General features: G+C 51.1%; 1 protein-coding gene across 2 annotated transcripts in view; it reads right to left on the reverse strand.

Annotated features, from left to right (window-relative positions):
• The window catches only part of LOC134425605 (gamma-aminobutyric acid receptor subunit beta-4), an 81,357-nt gene that overhangs the window by 53,595 nt on the left and 5,158 nt on the right, over positions 1-22,604 (reverse strand). For both annotated transcript variants that reach the window (XM_063170350.1, XM_063170349.1), the window contains exon 2: positions 21,867-21,955. In XM_063170350.1, coding sequence (XP_063026420.1) covers positions 21,867-21,955 — 89 coding nt within the window. The remainder of the gene's footprint in view (positions 1-21,866; positions 21,956-22,604) is intronic.

A 22,604-nucleotide genomic window follows, 5' to 3' on the forward strand; every position in this document is an offset into this window, starting at 1 on the left:
CCATCACAGCCACACTCCAGACACATCTTAGCTGTGCTTGTGCCTTCATCCTTCACAAGGGAGCCAGGTGGGAAAATAACCAACAGTCACGCCGGGGAGACACGATCCTCCCGCAGCCTCTTTGTGCCAGAGGCTGACACAGGCACAGCAAAGCTTTTAAGGAAGTCTCACTTTGATAGTTTGTCTTTTTTTTTTTTTTTTTTTTTTTTTGCCCTGAAATCAGGGCCTTGTGATAGAAGCCATAGCAGGAGGAGGAAGTCAGCGCTGCCCTGAGGATCTTGCAGGCTAATGAGTTACAGGAGGAGAGTCAGGGCCACGCACAGGGCTGCAGCAGAGCCTGGCAGAAGCCACATTCCCATTCCAGAGCCTTTCTGTCATGCAGTGCTGCTCCCTCCAAGAGTGCCCCACTGCCTGCTTGGCTTCCAGCCTGTTCCCAGCGGTGCTTGTGTCACTGTGGCTGTGCATCCCCTCCTTCCCCACCAGTGCTTGTGTCACTGTGCCTGTGCATCCCCACCATCCCCAGCAGTGCTTGTGTCACTGTGGCTGTGCATCCCCACCATCCCCAGCAGTGCTTGTGTCACTGTGGCTGTGCATCCCCACCATCCCCACCATCCCCAGCAGTGCTTGTGTCACTGTGGCTGTGCATCCCCTCCTTCCCCACCAGTGCTTGTGTCACTGTGGCTGTGCATCCCCACCATCCCCACCAGTGCTTGTGTCACTGTGGCTGTGCATCCCCACCATCCCCACCATCCCCAGCAGTGCTTGTATCACTCTGGCTGTGCATCCCCTCCTTCCCCACCAGTGTTTGTGTCACTGTGGCTGTGCATCCCCACCATCCCCACCATCCCCAGCAGTGCTTGTATCACTCTGGCTGTGCATCCCCTCCTTCCCCACCAGTGTTTGTGTCACTGTGGCTGTGCATCCCCACCATCCCCACCATCCCCAGCAGTGCTTGTATCACTCTGGCTGTGCATCCCCTCCTTCCCCACCAGTGTTTGTGTCACTGTGGCTGTGCATCCCCACCATCCCCACCATCCCCACCAGTGCTTGTGTCACTGTGCCTGTGCATCCCCACCATCCCCAGCAGTACTTGTGTCACTGTGCCTGTGCATCCCCACCATCCCCAGCAGTACTTGTGTCACTCTGGCTGTGCATCCCCTCCTTCCCCAGCACTACCCAGGGCTGTTCCCCCAGTGAGAGCAGGCTGGGTGGGTAGAGCAGGGGAGCTCTGGCAGTGGGGATGCACAGATATCTGTCAAAGCCAGAGCCTTGCAGTGCATTCTATGCATGCAGACAGTTGTGCTGTGTTCATCACCGTGCCATCCGAGTGCCCGGGGTCATGCAGTGACTCAGAGCCAGGGATGAGCTCCAGAGCTCCCCTCTCCCAGCTCCAGGAGCAGCTCTGGGCTGGAGGGATCAGCTCCCTGCAGAGTCAGCAGGGCTCCTCTTGGCACTGCCAGCTCTTCCACATCCCATCTATCAGAGAATCTGGGAGGCTGCACTGCCCACCTGCAAGCCCTGGGGTGTGCAGCCCATGGGCTCCTGTGTGTGACTGTCCTACAAAAAATGAAATGCAAGCCCTGCCTTTACTGCACTACTTCATCTTGATGCCAGGGAAGCCATTTCACCTTCTCCAGCCCTGCTGGCTCCCAGTCTGCTCAGGACAGGCATTCAGGAGCATGGACACAGCCAACACTAAAATATGTCCTGACTCTCAATGCAGCCCAATGGGAAACCAGGCCAGCTGGTGCCCAACATTCAGACTTTAAGTAGTACAGAAAAATAAACAAAGGACATCAATTCTGCCAATGTTAATAGCTTCAGGCAAGAGGGCTACAAAAGTAGGGTATTTCAAATATGGAATAACGTCATCTGTAGATTTGTCCAGAAGAGACAGAACTCTGCATTTGTGGATCCAAGACAGGGCAAAAGAAGTAAACCTGATATTAAAGGCCCATGCTTTTATCTGTGCCTTGCCAGTGGGTACAAAGATCTAGGCTTCCTCCCCTTAAAGAAAAAGCTTCTACCTGGGAAGGATTTTTGGGCAAGATCACGAGTGAGGGAGTGTGAGAAATTCTGCCACTTTTACCAGTGAATGGCACCCTCACACATCCCTGTTTCTCACCACCACTGGAGAGTTCACCAGCATTTTGTCCTGAAAGAAGTAGTTTGATGCCTAAGAATAATGCACTCAGGAAGTTGGGAGGGAAGCAGACAAAAGAGTTATAATAAAACCTGTCCTTTTTCTGCAAGTGATACTTGTCAAATATAAACACAGTCGAGGTAGAGAACAAGTTGTGCTAATCTGCAATATTTTCCCAGCAACCAGTTATTACTTTCACATTTTATTTTATAATGCATCAAACCCCAACACCTGCAGTCACGTTGTGAACAGAAATAACTTGGCACAGGTGTAGAGGAATGGTTGTGTTTCCAAGCCTGTGGAGTGCCTGCACTCCAGCCAGAGGTGATGGCAGCTTGGACTGGGACATCTCTCCAGAACCCAGCCTGGTTCTGAGCTCACTGAAGACAAAAGCACAAAATCCAGTGAAACAGGGGGGTGATCACTCAGGCAGCTGCCTGGAGCTTAGGTCCAAGCTGTCCCCTCTTCACTCCTACCCAAGGAAGTCAACACCAGAGCAAGCTCGGGTTCCTCTGCATTCAGATCTTCAACTGCAACTCAGACACAGCCAAAGAGACTCCAAACCAGTGGGCAGGAGAGCAGAACTGCATTTATGGTTCACTGAAACCACATCATTGTTATGAACTGCAGCCAGGGCTTCAAGGATGCTGGTTCCTGCATTCCTGCCCACGTGCACTTGGCCCTGCTGGCAGAGCCGAGGTTTGCAGTGCTGAGGGACAGGGATCAGCCTGAAAATTACCCTTTAGTCTGAGCTACAGGAACAAAGGCATTAACAGGGTGTCAGAAATTTCACAGCTTCCCTGAACAATACCTTCCCACATTTCACTGCACTGAAGGCTTTTCCTAGATATCCAAACCAAATCTTCTCTGCAGTTTAAATGTAGTTTGGTCTCATCATTCCCCCCCCTCCACAACAGTGAAAGAATAAATCAATCATCCTTCCTTAACAACAGCTTTTATGTTCTGAGAAACCATGACATCCCCCTCCCTCCCCCACCCATACTGCCTTGTCTAGATTAAATGCACCTGATTTCTTCAACCTCTCCTCAGAGGTCATGTTTTCTAAAGCTCTGACAATTAGTGCTGCTCTCCTCCGGCCTTTTGCCAATTTGTCTACATCTCTATTTTAAAGCCTGGTATCCACAAACCAGCCACTGAAGCAATGACACACTCCTAGAGACAAAAGAAAAAGGAACATCTTCTGTACAAAATCTTCCTAAAACCACAGAAACATCTCCAAATCCACTGCAGCTATCCTTGGAGCTGCTCACTCTGTGGAGGAGGTTGGAGATGGCAAAGGGGCAGCTGAGCTCCTGCCATTGGAGTGCATCACGCATGCAGCAGGAGTGAGCACAGCCCTGTCTCTTCTGGACAAGAGGAGAAATTATTCAAGACAGCTTTGTGCATGAGCCTCAGCATTCCCTGCTTGCACCCTGCCTGTGGCATCACCAGCCTCTGAGATCCCTGCAGCAGCAGGAAAACTGCTTTTAGGTCTTCTGCTGAGTAAACAAAGCCAACCAGAGAAAATTAGAGGCTTCAGTTACTAAACCTACATATAGAACAGGTCTGTGCCTTACCCTGCAATGGTAAACAGCCATAGGCATGAAATTCCATCCATGCAAAACCTGCTCCTCACTCCAAACCCTCCAGAAGCTGAAGGGCAGCCCCAACCCAGCCAGTCCCAGACAAGGCTGCCCTGCCCTGTGTGGTGGAAGCGTTTCTGCACAGAAGGTTGGTGCAGGCAGGAAGAGGGCCAGGTTTGCTGATGAAGGACCATGGCACCACGGAGCCTCTCTTGCATTTTCAGTGACCCTCACCCAACAGGACCAGCATTTGGGGCAGTCTCAGTCTCACCACAAGCACAACCAGCACACAGCCTGTCATTGTCATTCCACTGCCAGCACTTTTCCCTCCAGTCCTCGCTCCACACTCCTCAACGAGGCAGGGGCGGTCAGCATCCACTCGTCCTTTCTGCAGAAAATGGCTCACCCAGGCTGCTCCTCTGCTTTGTTCCCAGCACTGGACCTGGGGGCAGCCTGGCTTTGTGTTTCCAGCTCAGAGCCAGGCCCACGTCATGGGCTGGTTACACAAGGCCTGACAGACGTGGTTAGTTGGGAGCCAAGAGCTCCCAGGTAATTGGAGGTGCAGGAGGCACATCCAGCACCGGGCTTGTCGCTGGCTGAGGAGCTGCTGCCAGGATGAAAACATTCGTCCTCTTCATAAATCTCCCTCTGGCCCTCCCAAAACAGATAGCCCTGAATCATTTTTGGCTGATGGACTAATTAGTCCTGTGCTGTCGTTTTTTGAAACCACCCAAAAGATAACTCAGAGGCCAGCCTGTTGTCAGGACACTCAAATTTACTACACTCCAGTGCAGGCAGAATGGAAATGTTCCTGGGTTTTCAGCACACAGGGAGATTGCAAGAGGAGCTCACAAATTGCTGTCTGGATAATAGCTGTGCTTACAGATCTCAGGACCAGGGCTCTGCTACAGCAGTGAGAGAACATCTAAAAGATGCCAGCCCAGCAGGCTACACAAGCCAAATCACAAAGAAGTTTCCCAACACTGATTTTCCTGTTCCTTTCCTTTTATTTTAGCTTATGTACAGCATCAAGCACAAACTCAGTTTAGTGTTAACGTTGATTGAGGAACAAGAAAAGCTGACCATGTATCATGAAAGCAGAAATGTTCTGGGAACCACTTTCATCCAGCACCTCTGATTTGCTGTGACATCTAGAAGCACTGAGTTCAGCAGGGTCCCTTAAGAACCTACTCAAACTTTTCCAATAAAATCCAGGTTTAAACATCCATTTAACACTTTCCAATCCTTTTCCCACTTGGTTTTTTCCACTCTTATTTCCATGATCTCTCCCCCAAACACAGCCAGTGCTGTGCATTTCTTTTGCCAGGTTTAGCACAAGAGCCAGAAACATCAAACACATTCAGAGGCTGATACTGGAGCTCTCCCTCTACTCCCAGCAGGTCACCCCGTGGAATCCCTTGGATTTAAAAGGGCAAAGCCCTCCATGGCCTTACACTGTTATACATTACCAGAAGGAGAGATGGTCTCAAGGCAAGTTAGCAAATTTGTTATTGGATTTTTGTTGGGGAGGGACAGGTTTTATGAGGGTCTTGTCACTGCTGAGGAATCTCTCAGTGGGATTTTGGAGCTAAAAGACAGGGTGCTGGCCTCCAGGGTGTCTGGGGATGTCAATGCCTGCTCTTTTCCCATGGATTCATGGCTCTGCAGGGGCAGGGAGGATATCTACTACCACTAGTTCCCATGGAGATTGCAGCTGCTCTCCAAGTAGGTCTGGTACAAAACAGTTTCTTGGGTATTTCTTAGGTTTCCTTGGTATTTTGTAGGTTTCCTACATTTTCCCATACTCCTTTAGGGAGCCCCTGGCCCTTTTTACACCGCTGAGCCCAGGCACAGAATGAGATCTTGCCTAACCCTGGTGTGGTTTCCACCCATCTACACCACACCAGGCACAGCACTACCCTGTGCAAGGAGGATAATGAGGATTTCCTGTGCCATTGTCCTCTCCTGGCATCCTGGCATTGTCACCTCATCCAGTCAGACAACTGACCTTGAAATATTTATTTAAGAAAGGGGAATAGTTGGGACTTCCCAAGGAAAATGCCAAGTTGGAGGAAGTTCTCACCAGGACATCAAGGACAGCACAAAGGTAGGATGGAACATCTAAGGAAGGGTAAAACCACAGCTCAGCTCCTGAGCAGACTTTTGGAATATCCAAACACAGCCATGGTGCAAGCAATGAGGCTCCTGTTCAGCGAGGAGCCACAGCCCTTGCAGAGCAGGCAGGGCCGACCTCTGTTCCTGCCAGCTCTGCTCCCTGAGATGCTCTTTGCAAACACACAGCTTAACCTGGATAACAGCAGCCACAGTGCCAGCCTGTTGTCACATGAAGCCTCCCTATGGACCTGAGCAGTCACAGAACATTTTCTCAAGCAAACTGTGCCTGCTGCTGAGCCAGTGTGAGGGATCCTTCTGGAGGAACAGTGCTTTCCCAGGGCAGGTGCAGCACCCGCTCTGTGGCTGTTCCAGGGGAAGCACAGAGTTAAGGAACACAATCTGTGAGGCACAGTGGATTACCTAATCTATCTCATGGGTCTTTTTAATGGATTAGTGGGTATTAGAGTGGGATATTGCAAATATCCCATGGAAATTTGGAAGTGAGAGAGAACAATCAGCTGGCTGCAAAAAACAGTGTAAAGGTTGTCCCAGAGGGATTGAAGGATTACAGAGGAAGCTAAATCAAGGTTGATTTTAAAAGATATTGGTAGACAGCTACCCAAGCTGAATAAAAACAAAGTCTCAAATGTACAGGCTTAAAATTGGAACAAGTGAGTAGACACCAAGCCTGACAGCATCTGTACTGCCAGTGGACCTAGTCCAGCAGAAGAGCACCTGTACACACACACACACACACACACACAGGGCTCTCAGCATTGAAAACAGTTACTGACTACCCAGAGCATCATCTGTTCTTGGAAGAGGCCTAGGTCAATATTCAGGAGAGAGATTTTTTAAAACTGTTTCGTCCTCAGTGATGAAAACAGTCTTCCAATAGCTTCTGGTTGTGAATCTCTTGCTCAGGTGATGCATATTGGTGGATCCAAAGCACATTTGGTAAGGTTACAGCAAAGCAAGAGGAAAATAAGTTCTCAGATTTGTCTCTAATTTAGAGACACACAACTGCATCACCTCACCAGAACTCACCATCATCACCCTGGCTTTGACCACTGGGTCCAAGCAATCAACTCTATAAGAGCAACTTTACCAAGAGGACTGAGTGCCAGCTCCCATCCATCCCTTACAGCTGGCAGTGCCCAGCTGAGACAATGGCCAGCTTGCTTTGCAGGGGTGTCACTGCCATTGGAGTCCTTGCTGGAGCAGGGACATGGCAGAAGGTGGGTCCAGACCTGAGCCTTGGCAGATGAAGGCAGTGCTCCAGCCTCCTGGAAGGCTCACCTGCCCTCCCCTTGTTCCCAGGGCACCCACAGGGACGAGCTCTGAGGCTCTGCAGCCTGCAGGGCACATACTTGGTGTTCCCCTGTTCTCTGCAGAGCTGGCACTATGCAAGACCACATTTCCCTGTGTTTACACTGATCAAATCCCAGGAAAGCAGAGACACTGAGCATCCCAGGTTCCACCAGCTCTCCTCCACAGAGTAGTAGCAGGAGGACAGCGGGGCTTGCCAAGCAAGTGCCTGTTGTAGAGTGACAGCAAAGCAACACAAGGCAGGCTTCTTCTCCCCAGCAGCAGTGTGAAGCATTGTGCCCACACTCATCAGCCACCCCCACACCGCTCCACCTGAGAAGACTTCCCTCCTACCTCTGTCAGGATCCTGGCAGGAACTGCATCTCTGCAGGGGCCCTGCCAGAGCAGCCCTGGGGCACAGCTCTGCCTGCCTGGGGAGCTCTGGTGGACTCAGGAAGAGCCCAGTCCTTCTGCTTTTACTCAGAGCTTGTGTTTGCCCCATCTCCTAGAGCCAGCCAGGGCACTGCCAGAGACTCTGCTCCTCCAGCTGGGGCAGGCTCAGAAGCCTTTGGCTCCCTCCTGCTCCTCCTTTCCCAGCCCAGCACCTGCTTTTGAAAGGGGCAGCTCTTCAGGAAGGATTGCACACAGACACAAGATACTTTGAACCCCTGGGTGCAAAAGTCAGCAGGATATTTAACCATGTACCAGAACACGCTCACCACAGGCAGCTGCCCCATCTCAATCTCTGAGCAGACCAACCCCCAGGACTCATCACAGCCTCAAAAACACTCTTTACAATGCCAAATGTTCCATCTCTGTACCAGTTCTGGTGCTACAAGGCCCACAGAGGCACACAGGTTTTAAAGCAGGTTTTAGGGCTGGATCCCTCCCCAGCATCATAACACTCCTTGCAGAGCCAGGAGGTAGGAGTGCAGCAAAATACCTGGAAAACCACAGTACCACCCTCCTCCTCACAGCCAAACCACCCCCAATGGCAGAGGTGGTGCTGCTATATGTGGGATCCTATCCTATCCTATCCTATCCTATCCTATCCTATCCTATCCTATCCTATCCTATCCTATCCTATCCTATCCTATCCTATCCTATCCTATCCTATCCCATCCCATCCCATCCCATCCCATCCCATCCCATCCTATTCTATTCTCTATCCTATCCTATCCTATCCTATCCTATCCTATATCCTATATCCTATATCCTATATCCTATCCTATCCTCTATCCTATCCTATCCTATCCTATCCTATCCTATCCTATCCTATCCTATCCTACCCTATCCTATCCTATATCCTATATCCTATATCCTATCCTATCCTATATCCTATATCCTATATCCTATACCCTATATCCTATCCTATCCTCTATCCTATCCTCTCCTCTATCTTCTCCTATCCTATCCTATCCTATCCTATCCTATCCTATCCTATCCTATCCTATCCTATCCTATCCTATCCTATCCCATCCCATCCCATCCCATCCCATCCCATCCCATCCTATTCTATTCTCTATCCTATCCTATGCTATCCTATTCTATCCTATCCTATCCTATCCTATCCCATCCTATATCCTATATCCTATATCCTATATCCTATATCCTATCCTATCCTCTATCCTATCCTATCCTATCCTATCCTATCCTATCCTATCCTATCCTATCCTATCCTATCCTACCCTATCCTATCCTATATCCTATATCCTATATCCTATCCTATCCTATATCCTATATCCTATATCCTATACCCTATATCCTATCCTATCCTCTATCCTATCCTCTCCTCTATCTTCTCCTATCCTATCCTATCCTATCCTATCCTATCCTATCCTATCCTATCCTATCCTATCCTATCCTATCCCATCCCATCCCATCCCATCCCATCCCATCCCATCCTATTCTATTCTCTATCCTATCCTATGCTATCCTATTCTATCCTATTCTATCCTATCCCATCCTATATCCTATATCCTATATCCTATATCCTATATCCTATATCCTATATCCTATATCCTATCCTATCCTCTATCCTATCCTATCCTATCCTATCCTATCCTATCCTATCCTATCCTATCCTATCCTATCCTATCCTATCCTATCCCTAATCTATTCTCTATCCTATCCCTCCCTTCCCAGGCCACTCCACCCTCAGGCCAGGTTGCCACTATGGCTCACAGCTGAGGTCATTTAGCAGTTTTCCCTGCCTGGCAGCTGTGGAATTTTCTCCCAAGCTGCCCCTTGGAATGTCTCATTTCTCACCTGCCCACCCAGGGCACAAAGGTGCTGTCCCAGCTTTTCAGTGCTGGGGCTTTCCTGGCACGTGAGCAATAAATGTTTTCTCCATGCAGGGGCCTCTCTCTTGTGTGCACTGGAAATATCCTCCCCCAAAGCATCCAGACCTGGCCTGGACTATGGGATGTGACCTGTCTGGGAAAACACTCTCTCACATTACCAAATCCTGAGCCATCTAATCCCCTTAACTGCAAATGAGCTGAGCCAAATTAATTTAAATGGGTTAACACAAGCTCCTCTGTTCACATCAAATCTCTTACTCTGTCTTAGAAGTGTTTGTAACAACAACAAAATACCTGGACTTGTCATTTTTATCAAAGTGACAACAACAAGGTGTTTTCTCTTTTTTCCTCCCTGTTTCCAATTTTTTTTATGAGTTAGTCACACCTCCTCATCTCTGTTTACAGACTCTTGTCTTTAAAGGATGTAACTCCTGGATTGGATCCAGTTGGACATCCCCAGCATCTGGGGAAAAACAAAAGGAATAAGATGGCCAGGTTGGGACCTTGTGCTAAACTTGCACCATGCCCAAGGCTTATGTTTGGGACAATTTACAGGGCAAGTATTGAAAAAATGGAGTGAGTCAGGCCTGAAAATATCATTGCATTCACATTAAATTCATATCTCGGTTAGGAATCAAGAGAAACAAAGCACACACAAAAAACCAAGCCTCCTCCTTTCCAAATGTCATCCATGGGATCACAAGTTTTCATCCCTCAGTTTCTGAAGCTCTTGGATGTGCTTTGCTCAGGTGGTCCTGCCCTTTCTCCAAAGTCTGAAACAGGGAAGATCTTACAAAATTTAGTGTGACCAAGAATTGAAAGAGTTTAGTAGAAAAAAGGATTCCAGGATGTTCACTTCTAAAAGATTGCCCCCTGTGCTGGTGTTTCCATTATTTCAGTAAAGCTTGATTTGCAATAATGTCCGGAACAAAAGTTGCCTTTTAGCCCAGAACCTCTTTATTAAGACATAAAACTAAGTCCCATTTGCTCACCAAAATAATTGCTTTCACTCAGGATGCATGGATGAGTGAATCTTGCAGAGCTTTTACATATATATTCATCTCCAGCAATTCATCAACACAATAAGCACACATTATTAACTTGAGTACTCATCAATTTCTTTTTTCTGGAGCTTCAAATACTAGCAAGGAGCTAGTGTGCAATAGGGAAGAAAAACATGTAGGGAACTTGTGATAAATGTTCTATTTTTGCTGTGAAAGGAGGATAAGAAGAGGAATCCAGCTCATAGCCTACCCTCTCCCTCACTTCCAAAAATTTCCTGCCAAGCTGAGATCCTTCTCCAGAGGTCAGGAGAGTGGGCTTTCCTGCAGACCTTCTCCAGGTGACATCTGTGACCTGGGTGGCCTCCTCTCCTGGCCGGACAGCTCCTGATCTTACACCCAGAGCTTTGCCAGTGCCATCAGCACCCCCTTTTTTGTGCATCACCCATTGAACTGCCCAGTGCAGCCCTTGGACGTGGCTTTACCCCTGGCACAAGGTTCCCCTGTCACTTGCTGTGGTGTCACCAGCACCAAGCTCCTTAAAAGGAGCAGGAACTGTCTCACCGAGTGTAAGAGAAGAGTCAGAACTACTCCAGGTAGCTGAGGGGATGTGTTTGGAGAGATCTGCTGGCCAGAAAACCCATCCTTGCTCTGCAGGAAGAGGAAGGGGCACTTTGGTGCTCTCCTAGCTCAGCTGACTGTCCCAAATGTGAGCACAGGGTGACAAAGAACCAAGGCTGTCACCCTATTTCCTCCCTGCTCTTGGGTTGTGTCACAGATAAAAGCTCACCATGGCTTTTAGTGGCTGGAATGGCTCTGCAGGCTCACAGTGGAGCCTCACATGGGGCAGGGAAGGCTCTGGTGTCCCCTCCTTGCTGACAGCCCCTGGGGAATTCACTACAGAAGCACAGGAGTGAAAGCTGAAAGCAATGCAGGACACCCTTCCCAGTTTCCCTACTCTATGACACGATCATACACAGTAAATATATTTTCTGTCACGTGTAGTGGCTTTTTAAACATTTTGCCAATGATCAAATTTACAAAATTTCCATTTTTCTCTGGAGGGGTGTTGAGGAAAGTCCTTCTGCTTCACCCATCAGAAGGGGAACTATTTGTGGACACGATTAATGCCCACTAAAGAAGAGCTTTCCTATGGCTACACCATGACACTTCTCCAGAGCAAGAAGTGGCCTCTCCTGCCTGTTCCCTGTGGGGATTCCACAGGACACCCCAGCTGAAGGAAAGGTCGCAGTTTGGTGACCAAGCAATGGCCCAGAGCACAGGAGGTGCTAGGCCTGTTCTCACAAATAAAGAGAACAGCAGGAAGCAGAGCTTCCCTGTGCCATTCCTGCTGCTGTGGGTTTTTACCATCATCCCCAAAAATCTTCCCCCTTTAGGTGTCCCCAAGGTGTAAAATGTCCCCAGAGGTGTCCCATCCTCCCGCAGGTGGTGGGGTAGATTTGTTAGTCAATATTTGCGCAGCACAGGAGCCTTGCTGATATCTGTCCCACAGAGCCCCTAATACCACCCAGGAACAAATTCTATTTGTGCACACTCAACATCACATCCAGCTCAGCCCTGATTTGAGAATCCTTTCTGGCGAGTGATGATGTCCAGGGCAGAGAGAGCACAGCTTGATTTCCAGAGCCCAGGCTGAGCTGGCAGAGCTGGCAGGTAGAAATATCTTGTTTTGACTGGTAAACTGAGCAAGTTTGACATGGAAACCACTGAGGGAGAATAAATATGGAACAACAAGATGTAATTTTACAGAGTCTTTCTTCCAACTAGAACTGCACTCAGAGTCATCCCAGAGTTGAACTAAGAGGTCCTGAGGTCTAGGGAGGGGAATTCTGGACATGGTGGGTTGGGCTGAGGCTCACCCCTGTCACAAACACAATTATTTAACAGCACAATTCCTGCAGGACTGCAAAGAACAGGAGAAACAGGAAGGGGAGGGGGGGAAAGATCAGAAGGAACAAAAGAGGTTTTAGCAATGGCACAGAACCAGGGATAAATGCCACAACCAGAAAAACAGCCTATAGGAATGGTGTGATCAGTGCTGCCCAACCCAGCCTGCTCAAAGCAAACAGCAGAGCTCCCACATCCCAACAGGAAGGGAGAAAGCTCTGCTTCCTTCCATTTCAGGAGAACAGGATCAATCCCTGAGTCTCCAGAAAACCTGTTTTACTGACCATTCTGTTCATCCTATAGGGCTCCACTACCCAACTTTGCCCTTTCTCACCCATAAGAAATGAATTCCTCTGAAAGCCTCGTGCCTTCATTAAACACATCTTTTGTCTTGTCCATGTTTCTGGTCATGCTTTAACAAGTGCATGATATTTCACATGAAATATCAAGATATAAAAACCTCCAGCAAGGGCTCTCTGCAAAAATTGATTTTACAGACCAGACAGTGTCAGTACCACCAAAGAACCCTCTTCCATCCAGCCACCCTGACACTGTAGCAGCCTCCAACTCTTTTTCTTTGAACCAGACATGGGTGAGAAAAGTGACATGCACACACAGAGCCTCTTTCACACAGCAGCACAACTGCAATACATTCCTTGGCTTTTCTATTTTGTGCTACATGGATTAAAAATACCTCTCTGCCTAACTGGGATACTGGGAGTCTTAGGAGATGAACAATGCAGGTATGTAAAGCTGCTCTGATGAACAGCTCCAGGGCGGTGAGAATATATTTTGAGTAATCAAAAGGACTTGTACTAATGGATTTTACACTCCTTTCACATTGTGCTTTCAGTGGCAGTCCCTCGAAGGCAAGTTTGCTGGCAGGAATAATCTCAGAAATGGTGAGTGCTACGTAGATGTTTGTCAAGGAGGAACACGGGTCCAGGTGATGTGGCAAATCTGGCTATAAACAACAATCTGCTTTTAGTCAGTTAATTAATTAAGAAGTATTGGAATTATTCTGCTAATTAGTAACTCGAATGCATTGCATCTTGATGTAAAAAAAGTCTATGGGTGGAGGCAAAATTCCTGGAATAAAAGCTTAGTTAAAATGATGATGATGTCTTTGTTTTAAGAGACATCACTGAGGGGTCCTTGCCAGCCCAGGGCCCTGCCATGGAGTGGAAGAGCAGCTGTGCCAGGGCCTGAGCAGAGCTGCAGGGAGGGGCTGCACCAGCCAAGGGGGAAAAGGAAGGAGAAAGGCAACAAAGTGCATTCATCCCACACAGGCTCGGACATAAGCATGACAACCAACATCTCCTCCAGCTCCAGTTGGAAATGGATGACAGGGAAACTTTATGGTCCTCACTGGACACCAAATCCTGAAAAGCAGGCACAGCTCTGTGGCAGGCACACAGCTTGCCCAGAAACCCCAGGCCAGCCTCAGGGGAACTCATCTCCATTGCTGTTTTCTCCCAAAACCGCTCCCACTGCTCTGTGCCAGAGATTCTGTCTCGAAAGGAGGATAATAAGTGTGGCCACACCTGAATGCACAAGGGTGTTCAGTGTGCAGCAAGAGGTTCACAAGCTCTGTCACACTGGAGGAAGGGACTGGTCTAATATCCTAAAACATTATTGCCCTCAAGAACAAAATCATGAGGAAAACAAAATGGACGAAGGTTAGGTGGAAGGATGCCCACTGCTGAAGGGATGTTATGGAGCCAGTTCTTAATTAAACTGTCCACAGCAACATTGCTCATTGCTTTTCCTTGATTGATAGAGGATGGATTTGCAGGAGGGCAGTGCTGACAGTGCCCAGTGAGTGAGGGGAAGCCCACAGGAAGGAGAAGATGTTTTTGTGGCTGTGTAACAGGGTTCCTGTGTGCTCTGGCCTACCCCAGCCACCTGGAGCTCCCGGATTTCAGTGACCTCTGTGTGTCTCTCTCTTGGGGCACTGGGGCTGAGCACTCACAGCTGTGGCTGAAATCAAGAGGAGCTGTGCTCCAAACAGGCACTGCCTGCCTCCCGTGCTGCTGAGCATCCTGGAGAATCACCCCCTCACTGGGCACCCCTCAGCAGGGGATACCTTTGGTTCCTTGGGGGAGAGGTGTGAACACGCTCCTGCTGTACTGCTGTGCTTGGCAGCAGGCATAAACACAGCTGAGGCTGTGTGGAGAGCAGGTCTGAGCACAGAACAGCCAGGAAAGAACAAGTCCAAGATGGACTTTGGGTGCTCAGCCCCAGCCTTTGCACCAGACAATCAACCCTCCCTAATCACCTGCTGTGGCCACCTCAGCTGTCCCCACTGCCATGCCCCCAGCCTGTCCCCCTCTGGAGGAAAGGGAAGGAGAAAAAGCAGCTCCATGTGTAAATGGCACCTTGGTGTGCTCTGCAGGGCTGCTCAGGAGGAGGCAACTCTTGGACCCTTCCTCCTGATGTACCCTCACAAGGAGACCAAATGTAGATCCCTGGAGAAACCCCAATTCTGGCTTTTTCTGAAGCCTTGTGTGTCTGACTTAACAGCCTCCAAGTCCTTTTCGCAGCATGTATTTCGTATAAAAAGAGCAAAGTGAAAAAAATAGAAATTCCATCATGTGGCAATGTGTTAACATCCACATATGTCCCAAGAAGGACGGGATCCTTTCATTTCCTGCCACTTCAGTTAATGAAGTAAGACACAACAGCAGGAGGTTGTCATCTTCCTTCTGGATTAGCCCTAGAGAGGATGTGACCCATGGTCTGGAGCCAGAAGTCACAAAAACTGGGGAGGAAGTGAGGGCTGCACAGCTGCAGCCAGTTTTACTGACCAAGAATGGCCTTTTCCTAATGCTCTTTATTCAGGAAGGAAAGTGGGACCACTGACAGCCCTAGCAGGGATTCACCTTTCCTTTGGCCTTGAGTGACACTGGGGTTTAGAGACTTTCCAGACAGCTCCTGTCTCTCCTTCCTCAATTAACTCCTTTCCCCAGCCTGATCCATAATTACCCCTCTGCTTTCAAACCCAGAGCTGCAGCCATGGTGTGGGGACAGAAGGGTGACATTTCCTGGTGGAGTCAGGCTCTGTGAAGTGCAGAATTTCACATTCACCCCATGCCCAGCTCTGTGAGCAGGGAAGGAGCTGTCCCTGGTGGGACCAGACCTTCCTGCCAAATCTCAGTTCCCTGCCCCAAAAGGGCTGGCTCAAAGCATCTCAGAAGAAAAAGGAAAATTGAATCTAGCTGCTCTGAGATTTAAATATTTTTTGCCACAGAAGAGGAGGGGAAAGCTGAAAACTAAAGCCTAGAAAGGCAGGTGAGCAGCTCCTGTGGCCCCCCAGACAGGCAGCCCAGGATCAGTAGCCACTGCCCTCTTCCAGCCCCATATCCTGGTCCTCCTGCAGCAGCATCACTGCTCTGAGGTGCTGCCCTGGCACCAGAGGCAGTGGGGACACAGCCCTTGTGCCAGCCAGGTCGCTGGTGGCCCTGGGGACACGCCTGCTCCCCATGCACAGGGGCCAGCCCTGCAGTGGGTGCTGCCGGTTTCATCCCCCAACATTTTAGGACAGGGAAAAAAACCCAGCACGTACACGTTTTGGCTTGTTCTCAGAAATTTCTGAATCATTTTTCCTAAAATTTCTCCCCCCCTCCCCTTCAAAAATCCAAAGCAATCTAGCTGCCTGGAAAAAACCACCGCCTGACACGCAGTGGAAAACAGGGACATTTCGGGGAAGGCTTGAACAGCACCGCCAGCCTTGACCATGGAAGAAACCAAACTGCAGTTCCTTCCAGCACAGGAGCACTGAGAGCAGCAGTTTCCCAGGCACACAGGGCTGGTGGGCCAGGGAAACAACCCAAGCACCCCATCCCTGCTGCTGCAGCCGTGCCAGCTGGTGCAGCCGCTCAGCCCCGCCAGTGTTGGAGCCCTGAACCACTGACGATGCTTCACTGCAACACTTTATGCATCAGCAATCATTTATTTTTACAATTCTGGCTTTCAAGTGATGCTGTTACACAGGGAAAGGCTGAGGATTTCACCCCCAGCTCTACTGAATCTGGAGTGGCCACTGAAGAAGGAATACTGGGAGGTAAAGAGGATGTGGGAGCAGGGTTGGGTGTCCAGGAGGGTGGAGGTGTAATGGAGCAGAAGGGGCAGGGCACAGGAGGGAGGAAGGCCAAGATATTGCAGCAAAGAGGGGTTTGGATATCCTAAATGAGGGTGGCAAGAGCTGGGAAGATTCATCCATGACACAAAGCAGATGAGGAGCAGGACACAGGCTCATTTCAACCCCCCCTTTATGTGCTAATTTTCCTTAGGGAAGTTTGAATTTAAAATGGAGCAGAGAAATCTGCTGGATCCACAGACATGAAAATCCAGGATTTACTGTACAATCCCAAGGGCTTCACGGTCATTCTGTTTTCACCAGGCATTTCCAGACACTTGCATTCCCCCCAGGAGAAACACCAGGAACCCTGCACTCCAGGAGGGCTGGCAGCAAGGAGCACTCACCTTGCTTTTGGCTACCAAGACCTGCAAATGATGCTGGAAAACCATCAAGAGCCATCTGCTTGGAACTCTTGCAAAGTTTTGGGCTGGAAACGTTGCACCAACAGAGAGCAGCTGAGTCACTGAGCTCAAGTGGGATCTTCCTGCCATTCCTTCATTGCCTTCTCTACCCTGGGGCAATATCATCTTAGTTTGCTTTCTTTTCCATTTTTTTTTTCCTAACTAATGCTCCTGAAAGTGAGTGCCTAAGAGCACTTAGAAGAGCCAGGGTGCTGCTCTGAGATGATTCCCAGACATTATCTGCAGCACCCCCTGCTCAGCCAGCCCTAAATCATGGCCATCCTGCTCACCTGGTGGTGGAATTAGTGTTCTATATGAATCACTCCCAGGCTGTCCATCCCCCAGAGCCAACTCATGGCACCCACCTGGGGTTTGATGTCCAAAACCTTCTCTCTGCATTGTTCTGGTCTTGCAGTACCAGGACAAAGATCTCTCTCTTGGAGACCTGGCTGCTTCTTGCTCCTCCCTGCACATCCCTCCTGAAGGCTGCTCCAGATCCTCACCACAATCCTGGCCAGACCCTTTGGACTTGTTTGCCATCATCCCTTCCTGTCCCCTCAGTGCCAGGCCCTCTCCTGGTCCCTGCATGTCCCACCCTGGGACTCTCCCACATCTCTCCAGCATGGGGTGACACTCCAGATCTTGGGGACAGCAGCTGAAACAACAGAGGGGACTGTCCTGTCCTGTGTCCCCTGAAACACCAGAGGGGACAGTCCTGTCCTGTGTCCCCTGAAACACCAGAGGGGACACTCCTGTCTTGCGTCCCCTGAAACACCAGAGGGGACTGTCCCTCAGGCTGCCCTCACATAACCAAGGTGGCTTTCCCATGGAGTTGCTCCCAGACTTTCCCATCATCTCCACCTGGCTCCAGCTGTCCCCTTAGGTGTCCCCTGCTCAGCCCAGCTCCCCAGGTGAGCACATGGCACTCATTGCCAGGGCTCCACCCCTGAGAGCTGACCTGCTCCTCGGCCTAATGGGTTTCCAGGGGGGTGGGGGAGAGGGAGGAGAGCGAAAGGCTGATGCTTCTCAGCCACTCAGCTTGGCCCAGAGCTAACGAGGCATCTCAAAATTAAAAAGTGAACTGCAATCCCCAGCAGGCCTGTCCTCCTTTTGGCATTAGGCAGAGTTCTCTTTCTCTTTTTCAAAAAAAATTTTAAAAAAAAGGACTGGGGAGCCACGAGTTATGTTTGGAGCTATGGAAGCACCACATCCTGGGCAGGGTGGGGGTGCTGGGATGAGCCTGGGGGCTCTCTTAGAAAGACTGTGAGGGGAAAGATCTGCCTCACCATGGCAGGCGGTACATGGGAACAGGTCCCTCCATGTGCCTTCACACCCAAAGCATCCCAGCTGCTCCTGCTCTACAGGCAGGAGTGAACGGAGGAGGCACCCCAGGACGTGGAGCTGGGACATTGTCCCCAGGCTGAGGGTGGGGACAGGGCAGGGTGACTGCCACTGATGTGGGGACAGGAGAGCAAGGAGGAAACAACTCTGCTGCAAGAGGAAAGCATGGGGAAAGCAGCAAGAAAGAGCAGGGAAGGGAGGAAGGGAAGCCAATTGGTTCATCACGTTTGTGGGTTGCATTCCTCATGTGGGAATCTGTCTGGGAAGGACCTGGCTGTGTCCACACCTCCAGGGAGCCCAGCACTGGCTGCTGTCACCTTGCTGCCCCTGGTGCCTCACCCTTGAGCCATAGAGAGCTGAAGGCTCTGGCTTTAGAGGCACAGCTCACCCTGGTTCATGGGCAGCTGAGTGGCAGCTGCTTTGCTGCACTCCTCTCCCCTTGGGCAGGCAGCTGACTGTCCTGCCAGACCCCCTGGTCACTCCTGGCCAGCCCTGAGGAAGCTCCATGACATCCCTTTGGGGCACAGGGCTCCCAGCAGGACCTGCCACCCCTCTGAGGTGCCACCTTGGCCATTCCCAGCTCACCCTCACTGGTGTTCCCAGGATGGGAGCATGGGGGTGGTGGGATCACCTCCCCACACAGAGAGGGCTGTCAGCCCCCCTGCCCAGCTGGGAGGCAGAGGAGGGGAGCAGAACAGCCCAGGTGGGGCACAGGGCAGTCCTGGAGAACAGTCCAGTCCTCAGGATGCTGGAACTGGAGCTCAGTCCCACACGGCCCTGGGGGACAGCAGGGCTGCACACACACAGCCCCAGGGCTTTGCCCAAACTGTGCCTTTTGCATGGAATCACAGCACATCAGAGCAGGAGAGCACCCACAAGGATCTGTCCAACTCCTGACCCTGTCCAGGACACCCCAACAACCCCATCCTGTGCCTGAGAGCATTGTACAAACACTCCTGGAGTTCTGGCAGCCCTGGGGACATGGCCATTCATTCCCTGGGGAGCCTGCTCCATGTTCCAATCACCCTCTGGGGAAAGAACCCTTTTCTGATATCCAACCTGAGCCTCCCCTGGCAAGCTTCATGCTGTTCCTGTGGGTCCTGTGGCTATGCCAGCTGCACACAACTCATTGGGGAGAACTTCGGCCTCTCCACAACAGGACTGGGAGCCACACAGGCTTAGACACCTCCTGGCATGACCCCAGTGGATTTCACCTAGAAATGGGTTTGATCCAAAAGCCCAGAGAGCTGGTGAGCTCTGGGTATAGCAGTGGTACAAGGAAACGTCCACCCCTTTCTCTGGCCTTGTAACACCAACAATCTCCAGCTTCCAGACCCCTGTATCAGCCCAGCTGCAAATACTGCAGGAATTTTGCCTGGATAAGCTTTTCCTAGGGTGTGAGCCAGGCATGCTGAGAGTTTGGGTATCCCTGCACCATGAGCACCAAGGGGCTCTCCACCAGGACCTCACTCTCATGAGCAACGGGAAGGACAAGAAAGGGTGAAGGGCAACAGTGAGGCATTTACAGGGAAGGGGGTTATGCTCATAATTCTATTTCTTTGCTTGAGTGAGGAGAAATGCTGCTTGCACTTGGGGAATTCAGAGCAAAATCCAATGAAGTGCTAGGGCTGCCCAGCCCCATCCATCCTGCAGTGCCTGCCAAGCCCAGCCCAGCACTGCACAGATCTGTAGGGTCAGCAGAGGAAGGGCTGAGCCTGTCCTGGGTGCCCTGGGGGCTGCAATCAGTGAACAAAACCCGCTGGCCCCAGCCAGGGCTCCCTGTGCTCCGTGGCTCTGCAGAGCCAGCTCTGCTCCTGCTGCACTGGATCCCAGTCCCTGCCGTGCCTTTGCACCCTGCTCCTCTTCCAGTTTTATGTCATCTCCATGGCTCTCCCCCTCATAAAATGTGACTGCACCAATTTCTGTGGTCAGGCCTGGCCAGGTAATAGGGACATGTCGTGTTTGCTGGGCAGAGCCTTTCAATCAAAGCCAGCCTATCCCATATTCTAAGGAGGGAAGGTTTGGAAGCCCTGTTTGCCTTCAGGATGCTGCACCCAGAGCATCTCCCCACTTCCCTGGGTGACCTCCCAGGTGCCCACTATGGAGGGGTGGGCATCATCTTCCCCAGCCAGAGCCCTCCATGAGGCCAGGGCCCAGCAGCGCCTGGTGCTGCCTCCTGAAAGCCCCTGTTCCACCACGGGGTAGAACAAGGAGATGAGGGCGGTGGGGATGGTGTTTGTGGGGTGGAAGGGACTCTGCTGAAGGGTACGGGGTGGTCAGAGCATGGGGCAGGTCTGGGTGAGATGCAGGAAAACAGAGGCTTCAGGGAGAGATGGGTTTGGTCATGGGGAACAGCAAATTGGGGTGCCTTCAAACCCTGCTGAGAGCAGTGAGGGTATTCCTTCACTCCCAGCTTCTAGGAACTATGGGGCAGCCCTGTTGGGAGAAAACTGCTCCCTTGAGCCACTAAATAATTGTCCCTAGCCTCTCTTCCCCCTGAGAGCACAGGCATGAGCCTGTGTCCCATCAGTCCCATGGAGAGGGACACCTGTATCTGTCCTCCTGTGTGCTGAGCATCCCCCAGCCCCACACATCTCCTCATCAGGAGGAAATAGCATTGTCCAGAAAAGACTTAAACCAGCCAAGCTTGGCAGGCGGAGTCCAGAAGCCCTCAAATCCCCCTCCCTGTGCTTTTCTAGTGCCTGCTCCTCTCCAAGGAATGGACCTCAACCAGACCTGGGAACAAAACAGTGCCCAAAGATTTTCCATATTTCATCTCCACCAGGCCCTTGTGGTTCTCCTGCTTGCTCACAGGACCCAAGGGAGGAATTGAAGATCCTTGACCCCAGGGAATATTTTATGCCTCACTGTTGCTGAGGGAGCAGCTTTGCAGGCCAACCAACAGCCCCACCAGCAATCACTTCAACCCTCTGCAGGGAAAAGAGCCAAAATATCTGGCACTGGGAGCAGAAATGGAGGAGGGACGACTTGTTGTCCGTGATGGAGGAAAGCTTGGAGCAGAGGAAGAGCTGAGTGTCTCTGTTGTGGCAAAATATCCCCAGAAACATTACACCGTGGACAGTGCAGCTGCCTGCAGAGATGGGGGAAGCTGGAAGGAGAGGAGCCAGTGAGAGGAGAAGGGAAAGCAGGAGGGGTGACAGAAATGTGAGGGAGAAGGCCCTAAGGACGTGAGGGAGAAGGCCATAAGGACATGAGGGAGAAGGCAGTGAGGACATGAGGGAGAAGGCTGTAAGGACGTGAGGGAGAAGGCTGTAAGGACATGAGGGAGAAGGCTGTAAGGACATGAGGGAGAAGGCTGTAAGGACGTGAGGGAGAAGGCAGTGAGGACATGAGGGAGAAGGCCCTAAGGACATGAGGGAGAAGGCTGTAAGGACGTGAGGGAGAAGGCTGTAAGGACATGAGGGAGAAGGCTGTAAGGACGTGAGGGAGAAGGCCCTAAGGATGTGAGGGAGAAGCTGTAAGGACATTAGGCTTGGAGGTGTCTGAGGGGAGCACTGCCCATGGTGTGTGTGGCCAAGGGGCCAGCACAGACACAACCCTTGCCCACTGTCCCCTGTCCCCTGTCCCCTGTCCCCGTCCCCGTCCCCTGCCCCTGCCTCACCTCCGAAGTCAGGCCTGAGGCGGACGTCATAGCCCTTGAGCAGTTTGTCCACAATCTCTTTCACCACAGAAATATTTCCAGTGGAGGGGCTGAAAGACAAAAGAAGAAAGTTCTCATCATCCCGTGTGGCACCAGGGGTCCTGGCCAGCTCCCTCAGCATCCTTCACACCCCAGGGCACCAGAACACCTCAGCCACCAGCAGAGCCTCTCTGTGTTCCCTCTCACTCGTGTCTTCTGTCCTTGGCACAGATCCCAGCCACTTGCGTGCCCACAAGCCCCACAGAGCCCCTGAGCCATCCTGGGAAGGGCTCAGAACTCTCAGCAGTGTTTTGGTTCCTCTTCTGCAGCTCACCCTGACTCCAGGGCACCACAAGCTCTTTTTGTGGTGTCCCTCTGGTGTAGACATCCCAGAGATTGGGTTGCTGCACCCCTCAATGAACACCCTGGCCACCGACCCACACATCCGGGGAGCTTCCCTGTCCCTGCCCACAGAGGGGTGCACAGACACAGAGGCAGGAATTGTCCTTTCTGTGCCCCAGGCTGTGCTTGGGGCAGCTGCAGCCCTCCCTTGCAGGTCTCACTCCCCCTCCTCAGCCCAGCTGGGCTCTTGCTCCAGGTCTTGCATCACCCAGCATGGACTTGGCACGTCCCAAGGTCCCCACCACATGGGTGGCCCCCAGCAGGCACCCTGCCCTGTCACACACCCCAGTGTGACTTCCACTACACCCAGAGCTTTCT

This window comes from Melospiza melodia, chromosome 16, assembly GCF_035770615.1.
Source record: "Melospiza melodia melodia isolate bMelMel2 chromosome 16, bMelMel2.pri, whole genome shotgun sequence".
NCBI lineage: Eukaryota > Metazoa > Chordata > Aves > Passeriformes > Passerellidae > Melospiza > Melospiza melodia.